We start from the raw sequence: 20,518 nt of genomic DNA on the forward strand, positions 1-20,518 counted from the left end.
TGTGTGTGTGTATGTGTGTGTGTGTGTGTGTGGTGTGTGTGTGTGTGTGTGAGTGTGTGAGTGAGTGTGTGTGGTGTGTGTGTGTGTGTGTGTGTGTGTGAGTGTGTGTGGTGTGTGTGTGTGTGTGAGTGTGTGAGTGTGTGTGGTGTGTGTGTGTGTGTGTGTGTGTGTGAGAAAACATTAGACTGAGCCATGGGAGACTAAGTAACATGCTGGAGTCACTTGGCTTTAAGGCCATTCCAGGGTCACAGGGTCACATCGGGTACGGACTTTCCTATTCCCAAGAAATCTGATGTCAAGACTCCCAATATTTTATTCTCTTCCAAACACTCAAGAAGAAAGCCTTTTAGCCCTGGCTGGTGTGGCTCAGTGGATAGATTGACAGCCTGCGGACTCAAGGGTCCCAGGTTCGATTCCGGTCAAGGACATGTACCTTGGTTGCGGGCACATCCCCAGTGAGGGGTGTGCAGGAGGCAGCTGATTGATGTTTTTCTCTCATTGATGCTTCTGGCTCTCTCTTCCTCTCTGTAAAAAATCAATACATTTTTTTTAAAAAAAGAAGAAAGCCTTTTATAAGAAAACTAAAAGCAAAAAGAGAATCCAGCCATAAAAACCCAATCATATGTAACACCTTTCCTCAGAGGCCTGATACTACGAGAGACAAGACTACATGGAAGAGTGTGGCAATGGAAGGGTCTTGATGTGGTTCAAGGTAGGCCACAGAGCAACGTTCTTCCTGTTTTTCCAAAGTTAAAGTCACAAGGGGAAGAACAGGGCCTGACAGACTCATCTGCTCATCTCGTCCGCACTTCCTCCCCGCCCCGCCCAGCAGAGCCACAGAGCGCAGGCTGGCTGTAGAGATAAGCAGGCGACTGGCTGGCTGCTGACTCAGCTGCTGCTGGCCAGGCGGCGAAATGTCTCACTCATCATGGCTCCACCCAGCGGCGTGCAGAACAGGTGCCTGATTTCCTTCAGTTTGCATCCAACACAAAATTGACGTGCTGAACTCAGAAACGATCCTCACCTGAGCGCATGCTTTTATTGATTTTAGAGAGAAAGGAAAGGAGAGAAAGAGAAACATTGATGAGAGAGAGACAGAGAGAGAGAAACCTCAGTCAGTTGCCTCCTGTATCATCCTGGCCGGGGAACAAACCCACAGCGTTTTGGTGTAGGGGACAATCCTCAAACTACTGACCCACACAGCCAGAGCAGTGCCAATTTTTAAAACTATTTATCAAATAAGGATTCCAAGGTTGATGAAATTTAAGTTACTGCTACCCATCATCCAAGTACTTAAACTTCATGTTTTAATCATAAGCTTGAGAAAAATTATATTTGAAGCAAGAGTTTCACACACACTATTCCTGCTTTTGGCTCACCTGATTCACTTTTCAGAACTTTGTCCCAAAGTCCTGCTGCCCAGACTCTCACATCCACACTGATCATTGGAGGGTCCTGTCAAATAACCAGGTCAGCATTCTGCCTTTCCAATGAGCTCGCTCCAATGCCTCTCCCGCGGGCCCTTGGAGGAGCAAGGAGCTAGATCAGGGAGCCTCTAAGCATGGCCCCGGGGCAGCAGGAGGCGCCCGACAGCTGGTTAGAAATGTGCATTCGCAGCCCTTAGCGCACACCTCCTGAATCAGAAACTGCGGGTTTGTTCTCCCTGTTGTCTGGTAACGTCTGAGAACCAGGGCAATAAACCATTTATTAATCACAAACTCATCACTCTCCAAATGCTCGGGTAAGCAGGTCCCGATTGGGTCCCAGTCACCAAATACCAGAGACATGGTAACACCAAAGATGTCCAGTTCCTTCAGCCTCGTTCCCTCCGCCGCTGCCCATACTGGCGAGAACCAATCCGGAAAAGAAGACTTCCCTTTCACTGTGAGGCTCAGCAGTCAGCTTCCTGGAATGGGTCAGGTAAAAGCAAAGTGAGATTTTGGTGAACCGGAATGCTTCCAGTGACAGTGCTGTGACTGCTGACTGAACACACGGGGTTGCACCCTAAACCACATCAGCTGGAGTCTCGGGGCTGTGTGGAAGAGACGCCCCACTAGACGCAGGTCATTTCTTTCCTCTACAGGGGTGCCCTCTGTTGATGTTCTCTGCTCACTTGCTCATACGTCTGTTCTTTCTACTTGGTCTCCTGTCTACCAATAAGTTTAGGTTTTACTCATCTGAACTTCTCCTAAAAATGACATACAATGCTTTCTATTTACTCTGATAGAGTATCATCATCTCACAGTGTACTTTCAAAGTCAATAATATATAGTTTTCTTATTGTTAAGTATGTGTTTGGTACTGAAAATCTAAAAACATGCAAATAAAATAACATAAAAACATTGAACTAACCCAGAATCCTACTACCCAGAAACAATTCTTATGTGTATTTTGATGTATGCTTATAATCTGCTCTGGGAATACACACATGCACCCATTGGGTTTAAAGAATTCAAAAAGGAGAGTATTTTGTGAACATGTCTTTCTACACCATTAAATGGGTTTTCAAAGATCATTTTCTCTTTTTTCCAGCTTTTTTTTTTTTTATCGATGAGAGATTTCTTTTTTTTTTTTTTAATATATATTTTATTGATTTTTCACAGAGAGGAAGAGAGAGGGATAGAGAGTTAGAAACATCGATGAGAGAGAATCATCGATCAGCTGCCTCTTGCACAGCCCCCACTGGGGACGTGCCTGCAACCAAGGTACATGCCCTTGCCCAGAATCGAACCCGGGACCTTTCAGTCCGCAGGCCAACGCTCTATCCACTGAGCCAAACCGGTCCCGGCTCCAGCTTTTTTAAGTACAATTCCTATATAAAACTGAATGTAATTAATGTACACCATTTGATAAGTTTGAACATATGTGTATATTCTTGATACTGTTATATTGTAAATCAGCAAGCTACACAGAAGACGCCTTAATCAATAAGCCAAATTAATTTGGAGCCTTTATTACTCTAGAGGTCTCAGAGGAGTTGTCTCTCAAAGTCTGAGCAAAATAATATGGAGAAAATTTTCCCTTTTTTACCTTCCTAGCTTCTTTTTTTTTTTTTTTTTAATATATTTTTATTGATTTTTCACAGAGAAAAAGAAGGGAGAGGGAGAGTTAGAAACATCTCTCATTGATGAGAGAGAAACATCGATCAGCCACCTCCTGCCTGCAACCAAGGTACACACCCTTGACTGGAATCGAACCCGGGACCCCTGAGTCCATAGGCCAATGCCCTATCCACTGAGCCAAACCGGTTTCAGCCCTTGCTAGCTTCTTTGTCTCCCAAATATGGAATGGGGTTTCCGCACCTTTCGCAGGCTTTGCAAAAAACAAAACAAACAAACAAAAACCACCGCCATGTGCTGGGAGGGGCCGTGAGACTAGATCTCAAGGCCTGGCCTGGTGCCAGAATTGGTAACTCCGTCTGGGGGTTGTATGGTTCACGGCCTTTACAAAATGGAAGCAGTGCTTAAGTAAACAGGTCTTGCAGGACCAGATAAGTGAGCTCATTTTCCCTATTGTACCAGCAAGCGTGTTTACAGAAGCTAAGAATAGCAAAGTTAATTCACAGAACAAAGGACCTTTCAGTGGAAAATTTCAAACAGTAGTTTTCACAACATAGAGGTTACTGGAACAAGATGGACTATGCTTCAATACCATCACCACAGTAAAGGTAATAATCAGATCCATCACCTTCAACAGGTTTTTTGTTTTTTTGTGTTGTTTGTTTGTTTTATATATATATATATGTGTGTGTGTGTGTGTGTGTGTGTGTGTGTATAGAACATTTAACATGAGATTTACCCTCTAACAAAATTTTAAGTGAATAATATGGCAAATCAAATGGGGTTATTTTCCAAAACTTTTAAGGCATTCCTGTGGTTTAATAACAAAAGCAAAAATAACGAAACAAATAGCCTAATTTAAAAATGGGCAAAAAACTTGAAGAGACATTTCTCCAAAGAATACTTACAAATGGCCAACAGGTCCACGGGATGGTGCTCACCATCACTAATCATCAGGGGAATGCAAACTAAAACCACATCACATATCACCTCTGCGAAACTAAAAACCTTCACCTTGCATGACTGAAGTCTTTCTTAAGTAAGGTTTTATTGAGCCCAAGACCCACTGGAGGCATAGAGTCTAAACCCCTACCAGCATGTCTAGGGATAAAAGACAACTTGTTCCTCATCCCAGAGTTTGCTAGCATTTTAGATGAAGTAGAGGGAGCGGGAAGGGGGAGGGGGAGGTAGTCTGAAAGAATTTACAGTAGCTATAGGCAAAGGGTGGGGGCAGACGAAGGGGGACCAGTTCTGGGCCAGCAGAGGCCACATAAGAAATGTCTACTCCTGTGGATGAGCTGGAGTCCTGAAAGCCTTCATGCGAACAAGGAGGGCTCCTGGGCACAGATGATATCTGGCTAAAGTAATCAATTACTAATGGATGTAAAGTATTTCACTGTATAATTACTAGAGGCCTGGTGCACAGATTCATGGGGTCTCAGCCTGGCCTGTGCCCTCTTGAAATCCAGAATTCCTCGGGGATGTCAGGCTGCTGGTTTTGGCCTGATCCCTGCAGGCCAGCAGAGGGAGCCCACCAGTGCATGAATCCATGCACCGAGCCTTTAGTATGCATATATGATCTTTGGTTAATTTTTTCCCGCCCTCCCCCTTCCCCCTTCCCTCTGAGATTCATCATTCTGTTCCATGTTTCCATGCCTGTGCGTTGAGTGTCTGCCCCCTGGTGGTCAGTGCGTGTCATGAATGGTTGGACACAGCATATTAGGCTTTTATATATATAAATTTTCAACATCTTTTTTGGTTACTTCCAGTTTTTCTATTTAAAAAAATCTGCAATTAACATTCTTATAAATAAGTCTTGACATGGTATTGCCTATGATGTTTAAGATTTCTAATACTAGCTGCAAATATTCCACCATGAGAAGTATATACATTTGAAACATGTTGGCATGCCCAAAGTGTGGGAAATTTGATCTCAGTTGCTTCCATGGGGCTTAGAGCTAGACTGAGCATATGAGATGTAACACAGTTTCTGTTAGTAGCTAGTTCCTGCTCATTTGCAGATAATATTGCAACTAAAACCAGTTCTTTACTCAAGTACAGGGTAGGGAAGCAGATCCTCAAGTCTGACTCAAATATTTTATTGGAAAAAAATGGTGAATAAGATATTAAGCATTGAAAAGTTAACATTCCAACAAATTGAGTATTTGGTTTCAATTATTTCCAATGTCATTTCTTTTCTTTTTTTAAAAAAAAATATTTTTATTGATTTCAGAGAGGAAGGGAGAGGAAGAGATAGATGGAAACTTCAATGATGAGAGAGAATCATTGACTGGCTGCCTCCTGCACATCCCCTACTGGGGATGGAGCCCACAATCCAGGCATATGCCCTTCACCAGAATCGAACCTGGGACCTTTCAGTCCACAGGCTGACGCTCTATCCACTGAGGCAAACCGGCTAGGACTCTAATGTCATTTCTTGAGTAAATTTAAATTTGATATATGTATGGTATGAAAAAAAAAGAAATTATTTCAAAATTGGGAGAAGGTAAAGCCATGATTGGGTAGGAACACAAAATACACCACAAAATGTGCCTGTGTGGCATAACAGACTTTTGAAGATAGGAAAATGCTGTGGAGGCTTTCTCTGAACCCATTATCTACTTAAAAACAGATTCTTTAAAAAAAAAAAAAAAAAAAAAAAAACACAGCCGAAACCAGTTGGGCTCAGTGGTAGAGCATTGGTCTGTGGACTGAAAGGTCCCAGGTTCGATTCCGGTCAAGGGCATGTACATTGGTTGCGGGCACATCCCCGGTAGGGGGTGTGCAAGAGGCAGCTGGTCGATGTTTCTCTCTCATAGGCGTTTCTAGCTCTCTATCTCTCCCTTCCTCTCTGTAAAAAATCAATAAAATATATTTAAAAACAAAAAACAAAAAAAAAAACCCTCGATTGTCCTTAATCCTACCCCCAGGCGTTTCATCCACAGCAAAAATTGACTTATTGCGGTGAGAAGTTTGTACCACACCTAACAGACATCACCAGCTCCCATCTCTCCCTCTGTCCCCCTGCAGGCCCACTTCTCTTTCTTGAAAGCATGTCCTCCACTCTAAGTGGCTTTGTCCCCTCCTTTTCTCCTATCAAGACGGTATACAAGCTCTCTCATCTCTCTGCTCCTTTGGGCGTTCATTTCATTCTGTGATGTCCCCGTACATGTAAAGTTATTATAACAATTAATAAATCCATATGCCTTTTCCCCTATTAATCTGTCTCTTGTCAGTTCAGTTCACAGGTCTGCGGTCACTAAAATACTTAAGAAGGTAGGTGTGTTTTTTCTCCCACAATTGTTTGTTTGGTGATGTTAACATAAAACATTCAAACCTGTAAGGAAATTTTGAGTTTATTTGAGCCAACCTGACGACAATTTCGGGAAGCAGAACCTCAGCGGATTGGGGTAATGCTCCAGAGAATGAGAGGTTCTCGTCTATTTTTATACATTGCAATCAAAGGAGGGGATGTAGGTGGGTCACATGAAATCCATTGGTGATAGACTAGAGAGGCGGGAGAAAGCAAAGCAGGGAAACCCCTGGGATTGGATAAAGAGTAAAATGTTAGACACATATTTAGGTGGGTCCAGGCTAGTCAATGCTCAACAATTAACATAACAATAATAGCAAAGGAATTTTTGGGATCTGTACTGGTGCCCAGGCACATTAGGTTGTGCCTCAAGGGGTCCAGAAAAAGGGAAATTACAAGTGACCCAGACATTTCAAGAATACGTTAGCATAGATACAAAAGGACAATAGGCTCAGTTAAGGTAAAGGCTGACCTTGTCAGTGAAGATACCAGCCTAGGACTAGGACATAACTGCCCACCACAATTGCTTTAGTTAAAGTTTAATTTCAGACCATCCTCTGTGGTTACTTTAGGTCTCTGAGTTTGCAAGACTGTCATGCAGGTCTTCCCTGAGCTTGTCGGGTTAGCATGTGGCCCCTTTCGTCCACAGAGATGATGACGATGGATGGTACTGATACTGGGAAATTTTACGATTAGCCTAACAGATTCTCATCTGGTATCTGAGCCACTGTGCTCAGGGGGAGAACATCCCCGCACATGAGCAGATAAAGAATCACCGGTCAACAGATGGAGGAATGCCAGGAAACTGGCAGGACTGCAGCTTTTATCTGATTAACCTTTTCCCTGAATTCCAAACCCCTTACTTACTATTTTATGAGTTCCAAACCCCTTACCTACACTTTTCTTCTCCTTATACTGGTTTGGCTCAGTGTATAGAGCATCAGCTTGCAGACCAAAGGGTCCTGGGCTCCTCCCTGGCCCAGGCCCTGGTCAGGGCACGTGCAGGAGTCAACCACTGATGGGTTTTCTTTCACATTAATATTTCCCTGTCTTTTCCACTCTCTTCTATTCTCTCTAAAAATCAATGGAAAAAATATCCTCCGGTGAAGATTAAAAAAAAAAAAAAAAAGGTTGATTGAGGTGAGATGTAGGACTGTCTTTAGGGTGCCCACTGTCTTCTCAGATCACCAGCCATCTCTCAGTGAAGCACCCATAAAGATTCAGTCTTTTTCTCTACTTATTGGTCCTGATAGGGACAGGCAGCAAGAATGCTGATGTGGCCAAAACCGGTTTGGCTCAGTGGATAGAGCATCAGCCTGAGGACTGAAGGTTCCCAGGTTCGATTCTGGTCAAGGGCATGTACCTTGGTTGTGGGCACATCCCCAAGAGGAGGTGTGCAGGAGGCAGCTGATCAATGTTTCTCTCTCATCGATGTTTCTAATTCTCTATCCTTCTCTCCTCTTCTCTGTACAAAAAAAAAAAAAACACACAAAAAACACACATTTAAAAAAAAAAGAATGCTGATGTTTCCAATTCACAATATCTACATATATCAAAGCATCACTGCACACCTTAAATATATAGTGTTTACTTGTCATTTATTCCTCAATAAAACTGGGGGCGGGGGAAGAATAAAAAATGTTAAGTCAATGTTTCTCACATAGAACATAAAATCACGGTGTTATAGAGTGAATTGTGCCCTCTAAAATTCATGTTGCATTTCTAATGCCCAGTACCTTATAATGTGACTGCATAGGAAACAGGGCTTTTAAAGAGGTGATTAAATTCAAATAAGGCCAGTAGAGTGGGCCCTAATCCAATCTGACTGGTGTCCTTACAAAGAGAAGATTTGAATACAAAAGAGAGACACAGGGACAGACATAGAGGAGAGGGAATGTGAGGACACAGATAGAAGGCAGTAAGTGGCCTGCAAGCCAAGGAGAATGTCTCAACAGAAACCTTTTGGTGCACGGAACCACCCTCCAACCAACTGAACCAGCTGAGCCACCGTCCAGGGCTAAACACTCCTTTAAAGGACATGAAAGGTCATGGGAAGATACACTCCAAGGGCTCTCGAATTAACCTACCACGTTCAGGCAACTCATTATAATTCCAACTGGATTGATTACAGAACTTGATAGACTTACTCTGAAATATTCTGATTCTAGTAATAGCAAACCAGTGTATTCAAACAAAGCTTCCTACTGGGAAAACATTAAATGCAGTTTTCAATGTCTCTTTCTCGTTGTAAAAACAATTAAGACAGTCTGGTTGCAAGTAAGATGGAGTCAGCATAGTCCACTCCTCTTTCACTGAACGGAGTTGAAACCCTGGGCCTGGACCCACAGTCTGGCTTTCTGGGGGGCTCTGAAAAATAAGTGGTATCAAACAGACTGGAGACGAAACCAGATCTCACGGTACACATGATCGGGCAGTGGCTTCCAGGCGAGTTGCCTCCCTTACCTCCTGGTCTGAATTCAAAGGCAGCACAGACCCTGGAACTGCGCACCGAGTGCCAACAAAAATTGCTCCAGAACAAGCCCTCCTTTTCTTGTCTGAGAAGCAGAAAGAAAACCCCTAAAGAGCAGAGGGAGTGGCAAATGTCCCCTGCGCTGGCTGGCTGGTCTTTCTCGCCTGGCTGGAAGCTGCAGCGCTCAGCTCTTCTATTTCTCTCTCTTTTCTCTCTGCTTCACAACAGAAGGTGTGCAGGGCGGGGAGGCTGCAGCTCTGGCTTTCTCGGGGCTCCCGAGAGCAGGGAGTGGAGAAGGTTGTGAGGAGGGGCCGCTTAGAAAGGCATCCCCCGTGTATGTGAACTCCTGGGCTCCTGCTCACCCTGCACAGGCATGGGCCTGACCCCAAGCAGAACACCAAAAGCTGTGAGAACTGAATGGCATGTTATCCAAGAACTCAGATCAGCTGTGAAACTGAACCACTGCTGGAACCGGAACCCACAGAGGGCAGGTTGGAACTTGGAACTTAAACCTCACCTCAATTAACCGGCTGCTAAGAAAAAAATTTCCACAAGATTTAAACAACAGCCAGAGTCTCATGATATATTATATTTCAAAGGTCCAGGATAAGATCCAAACTTATTTGGCATGCAAAGAACCAGGAAATTGTGATCTATTTGCAAAAAAAAAAAAAGAGAGAGAGACAGTTAACACACCAACTTCAGGATGACCCAGATGTTGGAATTATTATATTTTAAAGCAGTTACTATAACATGTTCCAAGAAGTAAGGTCAAGCATTCTTTTTTTTTTTTTTTTTTTTTTTTTTTTTTTAGGTCAAGCATTCTTGAAACAAACAGAAGATAGAATATCTGAGCAGATAAAAAGAAGCTTTTAAAAAGTAAACCAAGTGAAAATATTATAATGAAAAGTATGGTCACTGAAATGAAATGTATTGGATGAGCTCACAAACAGACTGTAGATGAATGTAGAAAGAGTCAGTGAACTTAATAGCTAGACCAATCAATGTTATCCAATCAGAAGAGCAGGCACTTTAAAAGTTGATAAAAAATGAACAGCCTCAGGGACCTGTCAAATAATATCTAAAGGCCTAACATCCATGTCTTGGGAAATGCAGAAGAGGAGAAAGGATGTACTAAAAGAGTATTTAAATAAATGGGTGAAAACTTCCCAAATTTGGTATGAGACATAAATCTACTGATCCTCAGTGAACCCCCAAGCAGAATAAACCCAAAGAAATCCATGTCCAGAAATGTGATCATCAAATTGCTGAAAATGAAAGACAATGAAAAAGTTTAAATCAGCTACAAAAATGACTCATTGCACAAAGGGAAACAATGATCCAAATGACTGGAATTTCTCCAGCAGGATTGTTTGCAAAAACTGGAAACAGCCAAGGGTCCATCAACAGGATAAATGGCTAAACAAATTTCAGTGAAGCCAAACAACAGAAACTACTCAGCAATAATAAGGAACTACAGCCCTGGCCAGTGTGCACAATGGGCCCATGCACCAAATGGTCTCCAGTTCAATTCCCAATCAAGGGCACCTAGATTCTTTCTCTTTTTTTTAATATATTTTTACTGATTTTTTACAAATGGGAAGGGAGATGGATAGAGAATTAGAAACATTAATGAGAGAGAAACATCAACCATCTGCCTCCTGCATACCTCCCACTGGAGATGTGCCCGCAACCAAGGTACATGTACTTGACCAGAATCGAACCTAGGAACCTTCAGACAGCAGGCGGAAACTTTATTCACTGAGCAAAACAGCCTAGGGCTAGGGCACCTAATTTCTGCATGTGGAGGCAACCAATCAATGTGACTCACATCGATGTTCTCCCTTTCTCTCCCTCGCCCTTCCTCTATCTCTAAAAATCAATAAAAACATTTTTAAAAAGAATAAATTGATATGTGCTTCCCACAGATATACAATGCAGACTTCTTCTTCAGAAGGACAGATTGAGGGCCAGACAGATGCAGCAGTCCATCTAAAATGACACAGAGGCAGAGGGAGACCAAGATGAAAGCCCAGACCCTGTGATTCTTCGGGTGAAGAGGCCTTAACAGAAAGGCATCAGTGGTTCATCTCATGCCCCTGGTCCAAGGCCTTCACAGGTAACTGGAGTGGGCATTTACCACAAGCATTCCTTCACTAACCCTAACCCTAACCCTAGCCCTAATTCTAGCCCTAACCCTAACCCTAACCCTAAATCTAGCCCTAACCCTAGCCCTAACCCTAGCCCTAACCCTAACCCTATTACTCATGTGCCAGGAGGTGCTCAGTCAGGCTCCTCTCAGCTCTGGGTCCACACACTAACTGGATGTCCCCGCACATGTCCTCTCCTTGCTCCCCACCACACATCCACTCACCAGGTTAGAAAGCTGAGCATGGCTGAAACCAGTTTGGCTCAGTGGATAGAGTGTTGGCCTGCGGACTGAAAGGTCCCAGGTTCGATTCTGGTTGTAGGCACATCCCCAGTAGGGGGTGTGCAACAGGCAGCTGATTGATGTTTCTCTTTCATCGATGTTTCTAACTCTCTATCCCTCTCTCTTCCTCTCTGTAAAAAAAATCAATAAAATATATTTTTTAAAAAGAAAAAGAAAAAGAAAGCTCCTTCCTGTCTCACAAGTCCTCTGACTCTCCTCCGACAGCTGTGGCATCAGACTGTTCTCAGTATAGGCCTGGATGACCATGAGTGGTTTCCCAACTGGTCCACTTCTCTTTGATCTCATATGTATGCCCTTGAACCATGCCACCTGCCACCATATTTTAATTTCCAGAGCACTTTCTGAACATGTCACTCCCCTGCTTAAAGCATCCTTGTCCCTGTTGCTTACAGGATAAAGTCTAGACTCTTTTGAGTCTCAATTGACATCTTCCAAGGCCTGCACTGAGACCACTTTGTAGACTCACCTTACCCATTGAACCACTCAAAGCCCACAGCTTATCTGCACAAGGTGCAGATCTCAGCCGTTCCAGGCTTCTGCACTTTGCTCTGGATGCTTTCCCTGCCCCAGCCCTCTGCACAGGTGAGCAACTGCTCATCCTCCCAGGCCCAAGCCATGTGAGCTTCTCTACGAACACTTTCCAGCACCTCCATCACCACCCTGGAGGCTGAGCATGGCTCCTTGGTGCACCATGAGGTGGTGTGCTCTGCTATCCCTTCCAGCCTGGCCCCTCCTGACCTCCTCGCTGTGTCTGCCTCACCAAGGTGGGGAACCATCGGCCTCGAGCACCTCCAACCTGATTTCTCTCCTGGGCACACGTGGGGTTGCACTGCCCATCCCTCCCCGTGAAGCTAGGCATGACCACGAGTTCACTCTGGCCAGTGAAACATGAGCACAAGAAATGGTCACTTCAATGAGGAAGCCCTTAGGAGCAGGTCACTTTTCTCTCTGTCCCTTCCCCGCTGATGTGGTGAAGGAAGTACCAGAGGATAGGTCTCAGCCAGCAGGGTCTCTAAGTGGAAAGAATGGGGAGCAATCTGCCAACCATCCACACAGTGGCAGTGTGATGCGAGCATGGCATACACTTGTGTGGGGATTTTGTTTGTTTTTTATTTACAAATAATTTTAGGCAAAGGCTTATGGATCAAAACTCATTTACAAAATAAGTTTAGGCATATCTTGTTTGGCTCAGTGGATAGAGTGTCGGACTGTGGACTGAGGGGTCCCAGGTTCGATTCCTGTCAAGAGCACGTACCTTGGTTGCAGGCACATCCCCAGTAGGAGGTGTGCAGGAGGCAGATTGATGTTTCTAATTCTCTCTCTCTCTTTTCTCTCCCTCTCTCTCTCCCCCTTCCTCTCTGTAAAAAATCAATAAAATATATTTTTTAAATAAGTTTAGTTTTTGTGTTGCTATTTTTTATCCTAGGTACTTCCACAGTTTTAAAAAGAAATTTACTTTTCACATTTGAATGTCTTTCAAAGGATTTCTCCTTTCAGAAAGTACTTTTGACATCGATTTGTTCCAGATTTTTTTCTTTTCAGAACTAGATGGTTTTGTATCCTGTGCTTGTTTTTTTTTTTTTAATTTAACTTTATTGTTGAAAGCTTTACAGATGCCCTCCTTTCCCCATAACCCCTTCTCCCCAAGCCCCTACCACATCTCCACTAGCCTTCACCACACTGTTGTCTGTGTCCATGGGTTATGCATATATATATAATAAAAGTGATTTTTATTTCTGATAATTACTCGTAGACCAGACGTCTTTCCGGGACGAAGCCTGCTGCAGCCACCACAGCTATGAGGGAGGGAGAGAGGCAATCGCAGCTGCAAAGGGCCACTCTCGCATAAATCAAATGCACTGGGCCTTTAGTGTGCATACAAATTCTTTGGTTAACCTCTCCCCATCCATCCCACACACCACCACCTTCCCTCTGAAATTTGTCAGAGCAAGACAAGTCTCATCTCGCTCATATGTGGAATCTAATAAACAGAACAAACTGATGAGAAAAATAGATCCACCAATATAGACTTGTGTTGTTTTGGTTTGCTTGTTTGTTTGTAATATATTTTTATTAATTTCAGAGAGGAAGGGAGCAGGAGAGAGAAATAGAAACATCAATGATGAGAGAGAATCATTGATTAGCTGCCTCCTGCACACCCCACACGCCCTGAAATCTGGGCATGTGCCCTGACCGGGAATTGAACCTTGACCTCCTGGATTACAGGTCAATGCTCCACTACTGAGCCAGACTTGTGTTAAAGTCACTAACACATGGTGTAGTTTGCTCTGAGCACCGGGGATCCGGCAGCGACGAGAGAGGCAGGCCTCCCTCTGCGCTGCGCTCCAGTGAGCGGAGGCAGACACACCAACTCCAACTCCAACAGGAGAGACAAGTTCCGTGACACTTCACACAGTGACAGCGAGGGCCTGGAGTGTTTATGGAACGTCTCTGTGAAAGCTGAATTGAGCTTGAATAAGAAGGATGACGACACAAAATCAGTCAGGCTAAAACTGGGGGTGGGGAGGTGGGGGCGGGGAGTCACTCCAAGCAGAAGGGGAAACATGCAAAGAATAAGGTTGGTGTGTTTAAGGAACAGAAAGAAACCATGTGGGGCTTAACAAATGCAGATAAAATGTTAGGAAATGGAGTAAAAAAGACTGGCAGGTGTCAAGTCCCATGGGACCTCATGGTGCACGATGGCATGGCTACGTGGATGGGAGGATGTACGAACGGACTGAAGGATGGATGGGAGGATAGAGGAAGGAAGGAAGGATGGATGGAAGGATGGAAGGATGGAAGGATGAATGGATGTAAGCTGTCAAATCCTGGATGGTTCGAAACCCAAATCCAAATCCATTTTAGACCACTAGATGGAGCCAAACATTGGCAGTATTGAAACAGACAAGCCATCCACTCGGTAGCGGGAGCAGAGCCTCTCAGCTAGTACAGCTGTTGGGCCGGTGGCCGGCAGAGATACTGAAGCCCTTGGTTCCGGGTGATGGAGTAAGTCTGGTGAAGCCAGACACCCCAAGCGTCACGTCCGCAGCAAGCAGCCTCCGTCTATTTGTGATGCCGTCTTATACATCCAGCACGATCATGTGCTATGTTGGGCATGAGGTAAAGATGAGGAGGCACAGTTCTAGAGAATGAGAATCTCTGGTTCTGATAAAGAAACGAAAAGACCAAAACGTTTGACCTAGAGGAGCCTCCTACCCTAGAAAGTAAATGTCCGTCCCGGACTCTCCATTTTAAAAATAATTGCTTATGGAACTAAATTACATCACTCAGTCCTTCAAAAAACACACGTCATGAGCACCCGCTCTGTGTGTCCGACACAGAGAAGTGGGTATTACTGTGAGGAGGCCCCTACCTCAAGGAGCTCCACTACAGAGAGGAGACAGACAGGCAAACCACGACTATTACACTAGCACAGCAGGATGCTCGCATGGCCAACCAGCACAGAGTGAAGTTCAACTTCACTGGGTACCTCACTTAGAAATACTTACAAGAAAGTGGTTCACTGTGGCTTCAACAGACTGGTCCTATTATGCTGGTCACACTGTGGTAACAAAGTGGCTGCCTTCACTCCAGCATCATGTCTCCGTCCAGGGCAGGAAGGGACCAGGGCAGGGATCGTCAGCTGTACTGTTCTGTTTATCAGGAAAACCAAACACTTCCCAGTTGCAGCTCCTTAGTCAGAACTAGGCCACATGACAGCCTGGATGGCAGAGAGGTTGTCAGCATGAGTATCTCACCTAGGGCTGACCTGATTAACAAAATCAAGATCCAGTGAGGAAAACAGGACAGGAACTGGCAGAGCATACAATTGTCTGTGTGTCTCATACAGTAATAGTCAAAGAAATGCAAATTAAAATAAGAGATCTTTTTGCTTAGCAAATTGGGAAAATTTTAAAATATTCACATCTACTGTTAGAAGTTGGAGAAAAGTGAACATTTCACAGCCTGTTGGTAGAAGCGCGCAATCCTTATTAGGCAATATAATGAAATTTAGGATTTTTTCAATGTTATTATTTTGACCCAACAATTCCACTCCTAGGTAGTTACCTTGAGGAGTTAAGTGCACAAAGATATAGTGTTGTTTAAATATTTTAAATTAGAAAACTAGCCCTAACCAGTTTGGCCCAGTGGATAGAGCATCGACCTGGGGGCTGAAAGGTCCCATGTTCGATTCCGGTCAAGGGCAAGTATCTTGGTTACGGGCACATCCCCATTGGGGAATGTGCAGGAGACAGCTGATGGATGTTTCTAACTCTCTGTCCCTCTCCCTCACTCTTCCTCTCTGTAAAAAATCAATAAAATGTTAAATATAAAATAAATTGGAAAATTATATATCCAACAATAGGATATTGGTAAAAATAAATGAAGATACCTCCATACAATCTAGTACAATTATTGAATATTTTTTAAATTACAAATTTATACAAATGCAAGATTAGATTTAAAGGAAGGAAGGATGAATGGATATAAACTGTCAAATCCTGGATGGTTAGAAACCCAAATGCAAATCCATTATAGACCATTAGATGGAGCCAAACATTGGCAGTATTGAAACAGACAAGCCATCCACTCCATAGTGGTATGCTTTGATTTCTTTCTCTTCCTCTTTGTGTGTTTAATATCAGTAAATTTTCTTTATACAGTTACCATTAGGCTTATATAAAACACCTTATAGCCCTAGCTGGTTTGGCTCAGTGGCTAGAGCGTCGACCTGCGGACTCAAGGGTTCCGGGTTCAATTCCAGTCAAGGGCACATGCCCTGGTTTGGGGCTCAATCCCCAGTGTGGATGGTGCAGGAGTCAACCAATCAATGATTCTCTTTCATCATTGATGTTTCTATCTCTCTATCCCTCTTCCTTCCTCTCTGAAATCAATAAAAATATATTTTTTAAAAATCTTATAGATATAACAATCTATTTTGGATGATAACTTAACTTTAATTGCATACAAAAACTGTATACTTTTTGTCTCCCACCACATTTTTTGATGTCACAATCTATATATTTTTATATTATGTATCCATTAACCAATTATTGTACCTATAGTTATTTTTAATATTTTATACTTGAGTTAAGAGAGTTTTACACATCACCATTACAAGAGCAGAGTATTCTGACTTTGACAATGTAGTTACCTTTGCCAGTGAGTTATACTTTCATATGTTGTCATGTTACTTATTAATGTCCTTTCATTTCAACTTCAAGAACCTACTTTAGCATTTCTTGTAAGGAAGGTCCAGATCAGTATCTTATAAAGCCCAGCCAGTGTGGCTTCGTTTTAACCTATGTACTGGTAGGTCCCGGTTCAATTCCTGGTCAGGGCACATGCCTGGGTTATAGAAAATAACATAAATATGTTAGAGTGTCTTCTAAATCTGTTTTGACCTAAAGTAGTCACACACATCCTGTTCATCAAAACCCATCTTACCAAGTTTTACCCAGAGTTGATCTCATTTAAAGTAAAACTTGAAAGCACTTAGAATTGCCATGTTTGTTGCCAGGAGAATTAAGGTTATTATCAGCACACTCAATTAGCTACCTTATCAGGAATACATATTTTATAGTGCCCCATTTAAAATTCTGAAATAAAATTCATAATAAACCTAATAAGACTTTATTTTTTAAAATATATTTTATTGATTTTTTACAGAGAGGAAGGGAGAGAGAGAGCCATCGATGAGGGAGAATTATGGACCAGCTGCCTCCTGCACACCCCCCACCGGGGATGTGACCGCAACCAATGTACATGCCCTTGACCAGAATCGAATCCGGGACCCTTCAGTCTGCAGGCCGACGCTCTATCCACTGATCCAAACCGGTCTTGGCAATAAACCTAATAAGACTTTAAAAATTAAAAATAGTCTGTCCTAACTGTAATATAAGAGAGAAGTCTATAATATGTATTTCAATATGCAAATGAGGTACAGCTACAACTAAAATACTGTAACCAGACATTTGCACCTTTATATAAAATCCCCATGATTTCGACACCACAGGCACTGTCTTAACATCTCAAATACCAAAAGCAACAGTGTTGTGGGTGATGAGGTGTTCTGAAATGGTTATCTCTTAGTTTCTGAACAAATCAATTCAGTTACATTTTGGGAAAATTCAGGCTACATTTACTGCTCACCAATGTTCACAATACTCCTTTTCCAGGCACTAGTAGGACTTAACCTTCTAGCTCCCTTGAAGTGAGAGGTGGCATGTGCAATGTGTGTAAGTGAAGTCCGTCCCTTACGTACTGGGACGGTTAATGCTGATGCCAAACTCTGCTCCAGACGAGGGACCCTCCAGAGCCCAGGTGCTCCGTGAAGGGTGATGAGCGACAAGCCCCTGAGATGTGGGGCTGTTACTGAAGCACAGCCTGATACAATGTGAAAACTGTTCCTCCCCTCCCCTCAAAAAGTTTATATTTTTATGCAAAATGGAATTAGGACCCAGCCTCTGGTCATGATAAACAAGCTTTTCACTTATGTGAGTGTCCAGGGGACTGGAGAGTCCTGAAGGGTCCTGACAACGGTTAGTCATTCAAGACTCCTTAACACCCTGCTCATCCCAATCCTCAACCACTGTGGCAACTCTAACACCCTCCCCACCAATGCCCCACTCACTCCCCCCCTCAAAACACTGCCTTCAGGAGCCGGCCAGGTTCTGAAAACTGGCGAAGGGACTAGACCAAGATGCCTGAGACACCCAAGGGGCAGCCATTGTCCACTCTAGCAGTCAAGAGAAGTACGAAGTCCAGATGTTTGGGGGCTGGAGGGGGAAAGGAGTATAGAGGGATAAATGCTGAGGGGGAAAAAATAATTAAGTTAAAATTTTAAAAGAAAAAAATCAGTTTTAAAAGTCCAGATTTTTATGCAAAAATCTTTTAATTTCTAAATATCTGCAACAATTTAAAATATTTGAATTTAAGGCCCTGACCGGTAGCTCGATTGGTTTAGAGCTTTGCTCAGCACACCAATGTAGTGGGATCCATGCCATCAGGGCACATGCAAGAATCAACCAATGTATGCATATGTAGGTAAATCAATGTTTTTTCCTTTCCCTCTCTAAAAATTCAGTCAATCAATCAATCTTTTTAAATTTAAGCCCTTTGGGAATCAAACCAAACAGTTCTGGTTTGATGAGGCCACATGCAGCACTTTGTAAAAAAAAAAAAAAAAAGTCAAATGCTAGCGAAATTTGGGTTTCTATTTTGTCAAATTTTCTTCGTTTCCAAGTGACAAAATAGTCGGTAACCTCTTACAAGTGCAGAGCGCCAAGCCTCAGGGTGGGTAAGTCACACTAGGCGAGCGTCTGCCCCGAGTCCTTCCTGCGAAACCTCCTTCACAGGAGCGGGTCTGTCCCACTGACCACAGAGCCCCGCTTTCCTCCCTCCGGGCGCTCTCTCCTGCCAACCGGTTGTATTTAATTTTTTAAAAAATCCTGTTTCCTGCCTCTGCTCTTCGTTTCCTTTCCCGCTCTTTTTAGGGCTTGTCCTGAAGAAAAATGACCAAGTAGAGAAAGGAAAATATGAACTGAAAATAAAAAAGAGGAACTCGCGTCACAGAAAACGCATCCGGGCGGTGTTCCAGGCCGGGCGGGGCCCGAAGGGGAGGAAGCCCAGGCGCTGCTTAGGTTATGGCCGGTGTCCCCCCTCCCTCCCGCCCCCCAAACCTGCCGAGGGGGAGCGAGGAGCGGAGAAAGCCGCGCCCCCAGGAAAGCGGGGCAGCACGGCGCCCACGCCCGCCCGCCCGCCCGCGGGGGGTGCCGCCCGCGCGGCCACGTGAGGCGGCCACGTGACGTGGCCAAGATGGCCGCCAGCAGGGGCGACGGCGGCCCGGCGGAGTGGACGCCGGGGCCGGGGCCGGAGCCGGACCCCGGAGAAGAGTTCGAGGTGGTGGACCGGAGCCAGCTGCCAGGCCCGGGGGACCTGCCGAGCGCGGCGAGGCGGCGGGCGGCGGCGGAGGGCTGGTCCGCGCCTATCCTCACCCTGGCGCGCCGGGCCACGGGCAACCTGTCGGCCAGCCTCGGGAGCGCGCTGCGCGCGGCCGAGGGTCCGGACGGCGCGGACGGCGCGGCGCGCGCAGGTAGGTGGGCGGGCTGCGCGGCCCCGCGTTCCGGGCGGTGGGGGGGCGCGGCGGGGGAGGGGGCCGGCCGGGCGGGGGGGCGGCGGAGGAGGGGCCACGGCGCGGTTGGCCGGGCCTGGCTGGGGAGTTCCCGGTCGGACTGGCCCGGTTTGCTCCGCGCCGTGGCCGCGCCCAGGGGAACACGTGGCTGGGGCGGGTGTGGCTCCCACGTGCGTCCCCACAACAACACCCTCCTCACTCTGCGGACGGCTGGAGGAGTGTTTGCGCTTAGGTTACCTGGACGGACGGTGCAGTGGTAATTACCGGCGAGGCGGTTCTCCCTCCGCGCCTCCCGCGGACGGAGCTGGGCCGCGGGGCGGAGCGGCACCCAGCACCGCGCTCCCCAGGGCACACCAGGAAACGGGGACATTGCTTTTCCCACCCCAGGATCTCCAGTCCTCACAGCCCGTGTCCAGAAAGCGTTTGCGCGCCTTTGTGAGGAGATGGAAACGTTACCGGTGTGGCTCTCGGGCTGCATGCGGCTCGCTTGGGGCTGCCCGAGGCCGGCGTGAGGCTTTTCCTCCCGGAGGGGGTGGGGCTGGCCGCGGGGCTGCGCTCCAGCAGGTGTCAGTGTGCCCGGGAGGTTTCCCCGATCTGCCCTTCCCACCGGTAAACTTGCTGTAGAAGTCACCTGACACCGGAATCGTGAATAGTGAAAATGTCAGGGGTTAAGAAAAATTGAGTCAAGTTTAAAATTGGACTTGAGCCCTAACCAGTTTGGCTCAGTGGATAGAGCGTCGGCCTGCAGACTCGGGTCCCAGGTTCATTCCGGTCAAGGGCATGGTTGTGGGCACATCCCCAGTGGGGGGTGTGCAGGAGGCAGCTGATCGATTCTCTCTCATCGATGTTTCTAACTATCCCTCTCTCTAAAAAAAATCAATAAAATACATAGAAAAAAATAAATTAAAATTGGACTTGAGATTCTGACAACGAAAATAGTTATAGAAGGTCATGAGAAAGGCTGTTCAACCCAGATTTCTGGTTCCCACAAGCCTGCCAACTTTGTCCAGCCCCTGGTGTGTGTCTACCCCACGCACTGGCAGTCCTGAGAGCGAGGGCTGGGGTCTTCTGGCGCCTCTCAGATGGTTCA

The 20,518-nt window shown here is 45.2% G+C and overlaps 1 protein-coding gene and 1 long non-coding RNA gene across 2 annotated transcripts in view; one reads left to right on the top strand and one right to left on the bottom strand.

The window, feature by feature from the left end:
• Positions 1-1,015: 1,015 nt before the first annotated feature.
• Positions 1,016-19,081, bottom strand: LOC311623280. The gene is made up of 4 exons (XR_014795138.1): positions 18,977-19,081; positions 16,450-16,643; positions 14,804-15,015; positions 1,016-1,906 (listed from the first exon to the last, which is right to left on the bottom strand). It is a non-coding gene; the product is annotated as an uncharacterized lncRNA (long non-coding RNA).
• The window catches only part of RUFY1 (RUN and FYVE domain containing 1), a 62,296-nt gene continuing 60,712 nt past the window's right edge, over positions 18,935-20,518 (top strand). The window contains exon 1 of the mRNA XM_084885222.1: positions 18,935-19,389. Coding sequence (XP_084741348.1) covers positions 19,113-19,389 — 277 coding nt within the window. The 5' untranslated portion in view covers positions 18,935-19,112. The remainder of the gene's footprint in view (positions 19,390-20,518) is intronic.

Source organism: Pipistrellus hanaki (assembly GCF_964339955.1).
Source record: "Pipistrellus hanaki genome assembly, chromosome: 5".
In the NCBI taxonomy this organism is placed as follows: domain Eukaryota; kingdom Metazoa; phylum Chordata; class Mammalia; order Chiroptera; family Vespertilionidae; genus Pipistrellus; species Pipistrellus hanaki.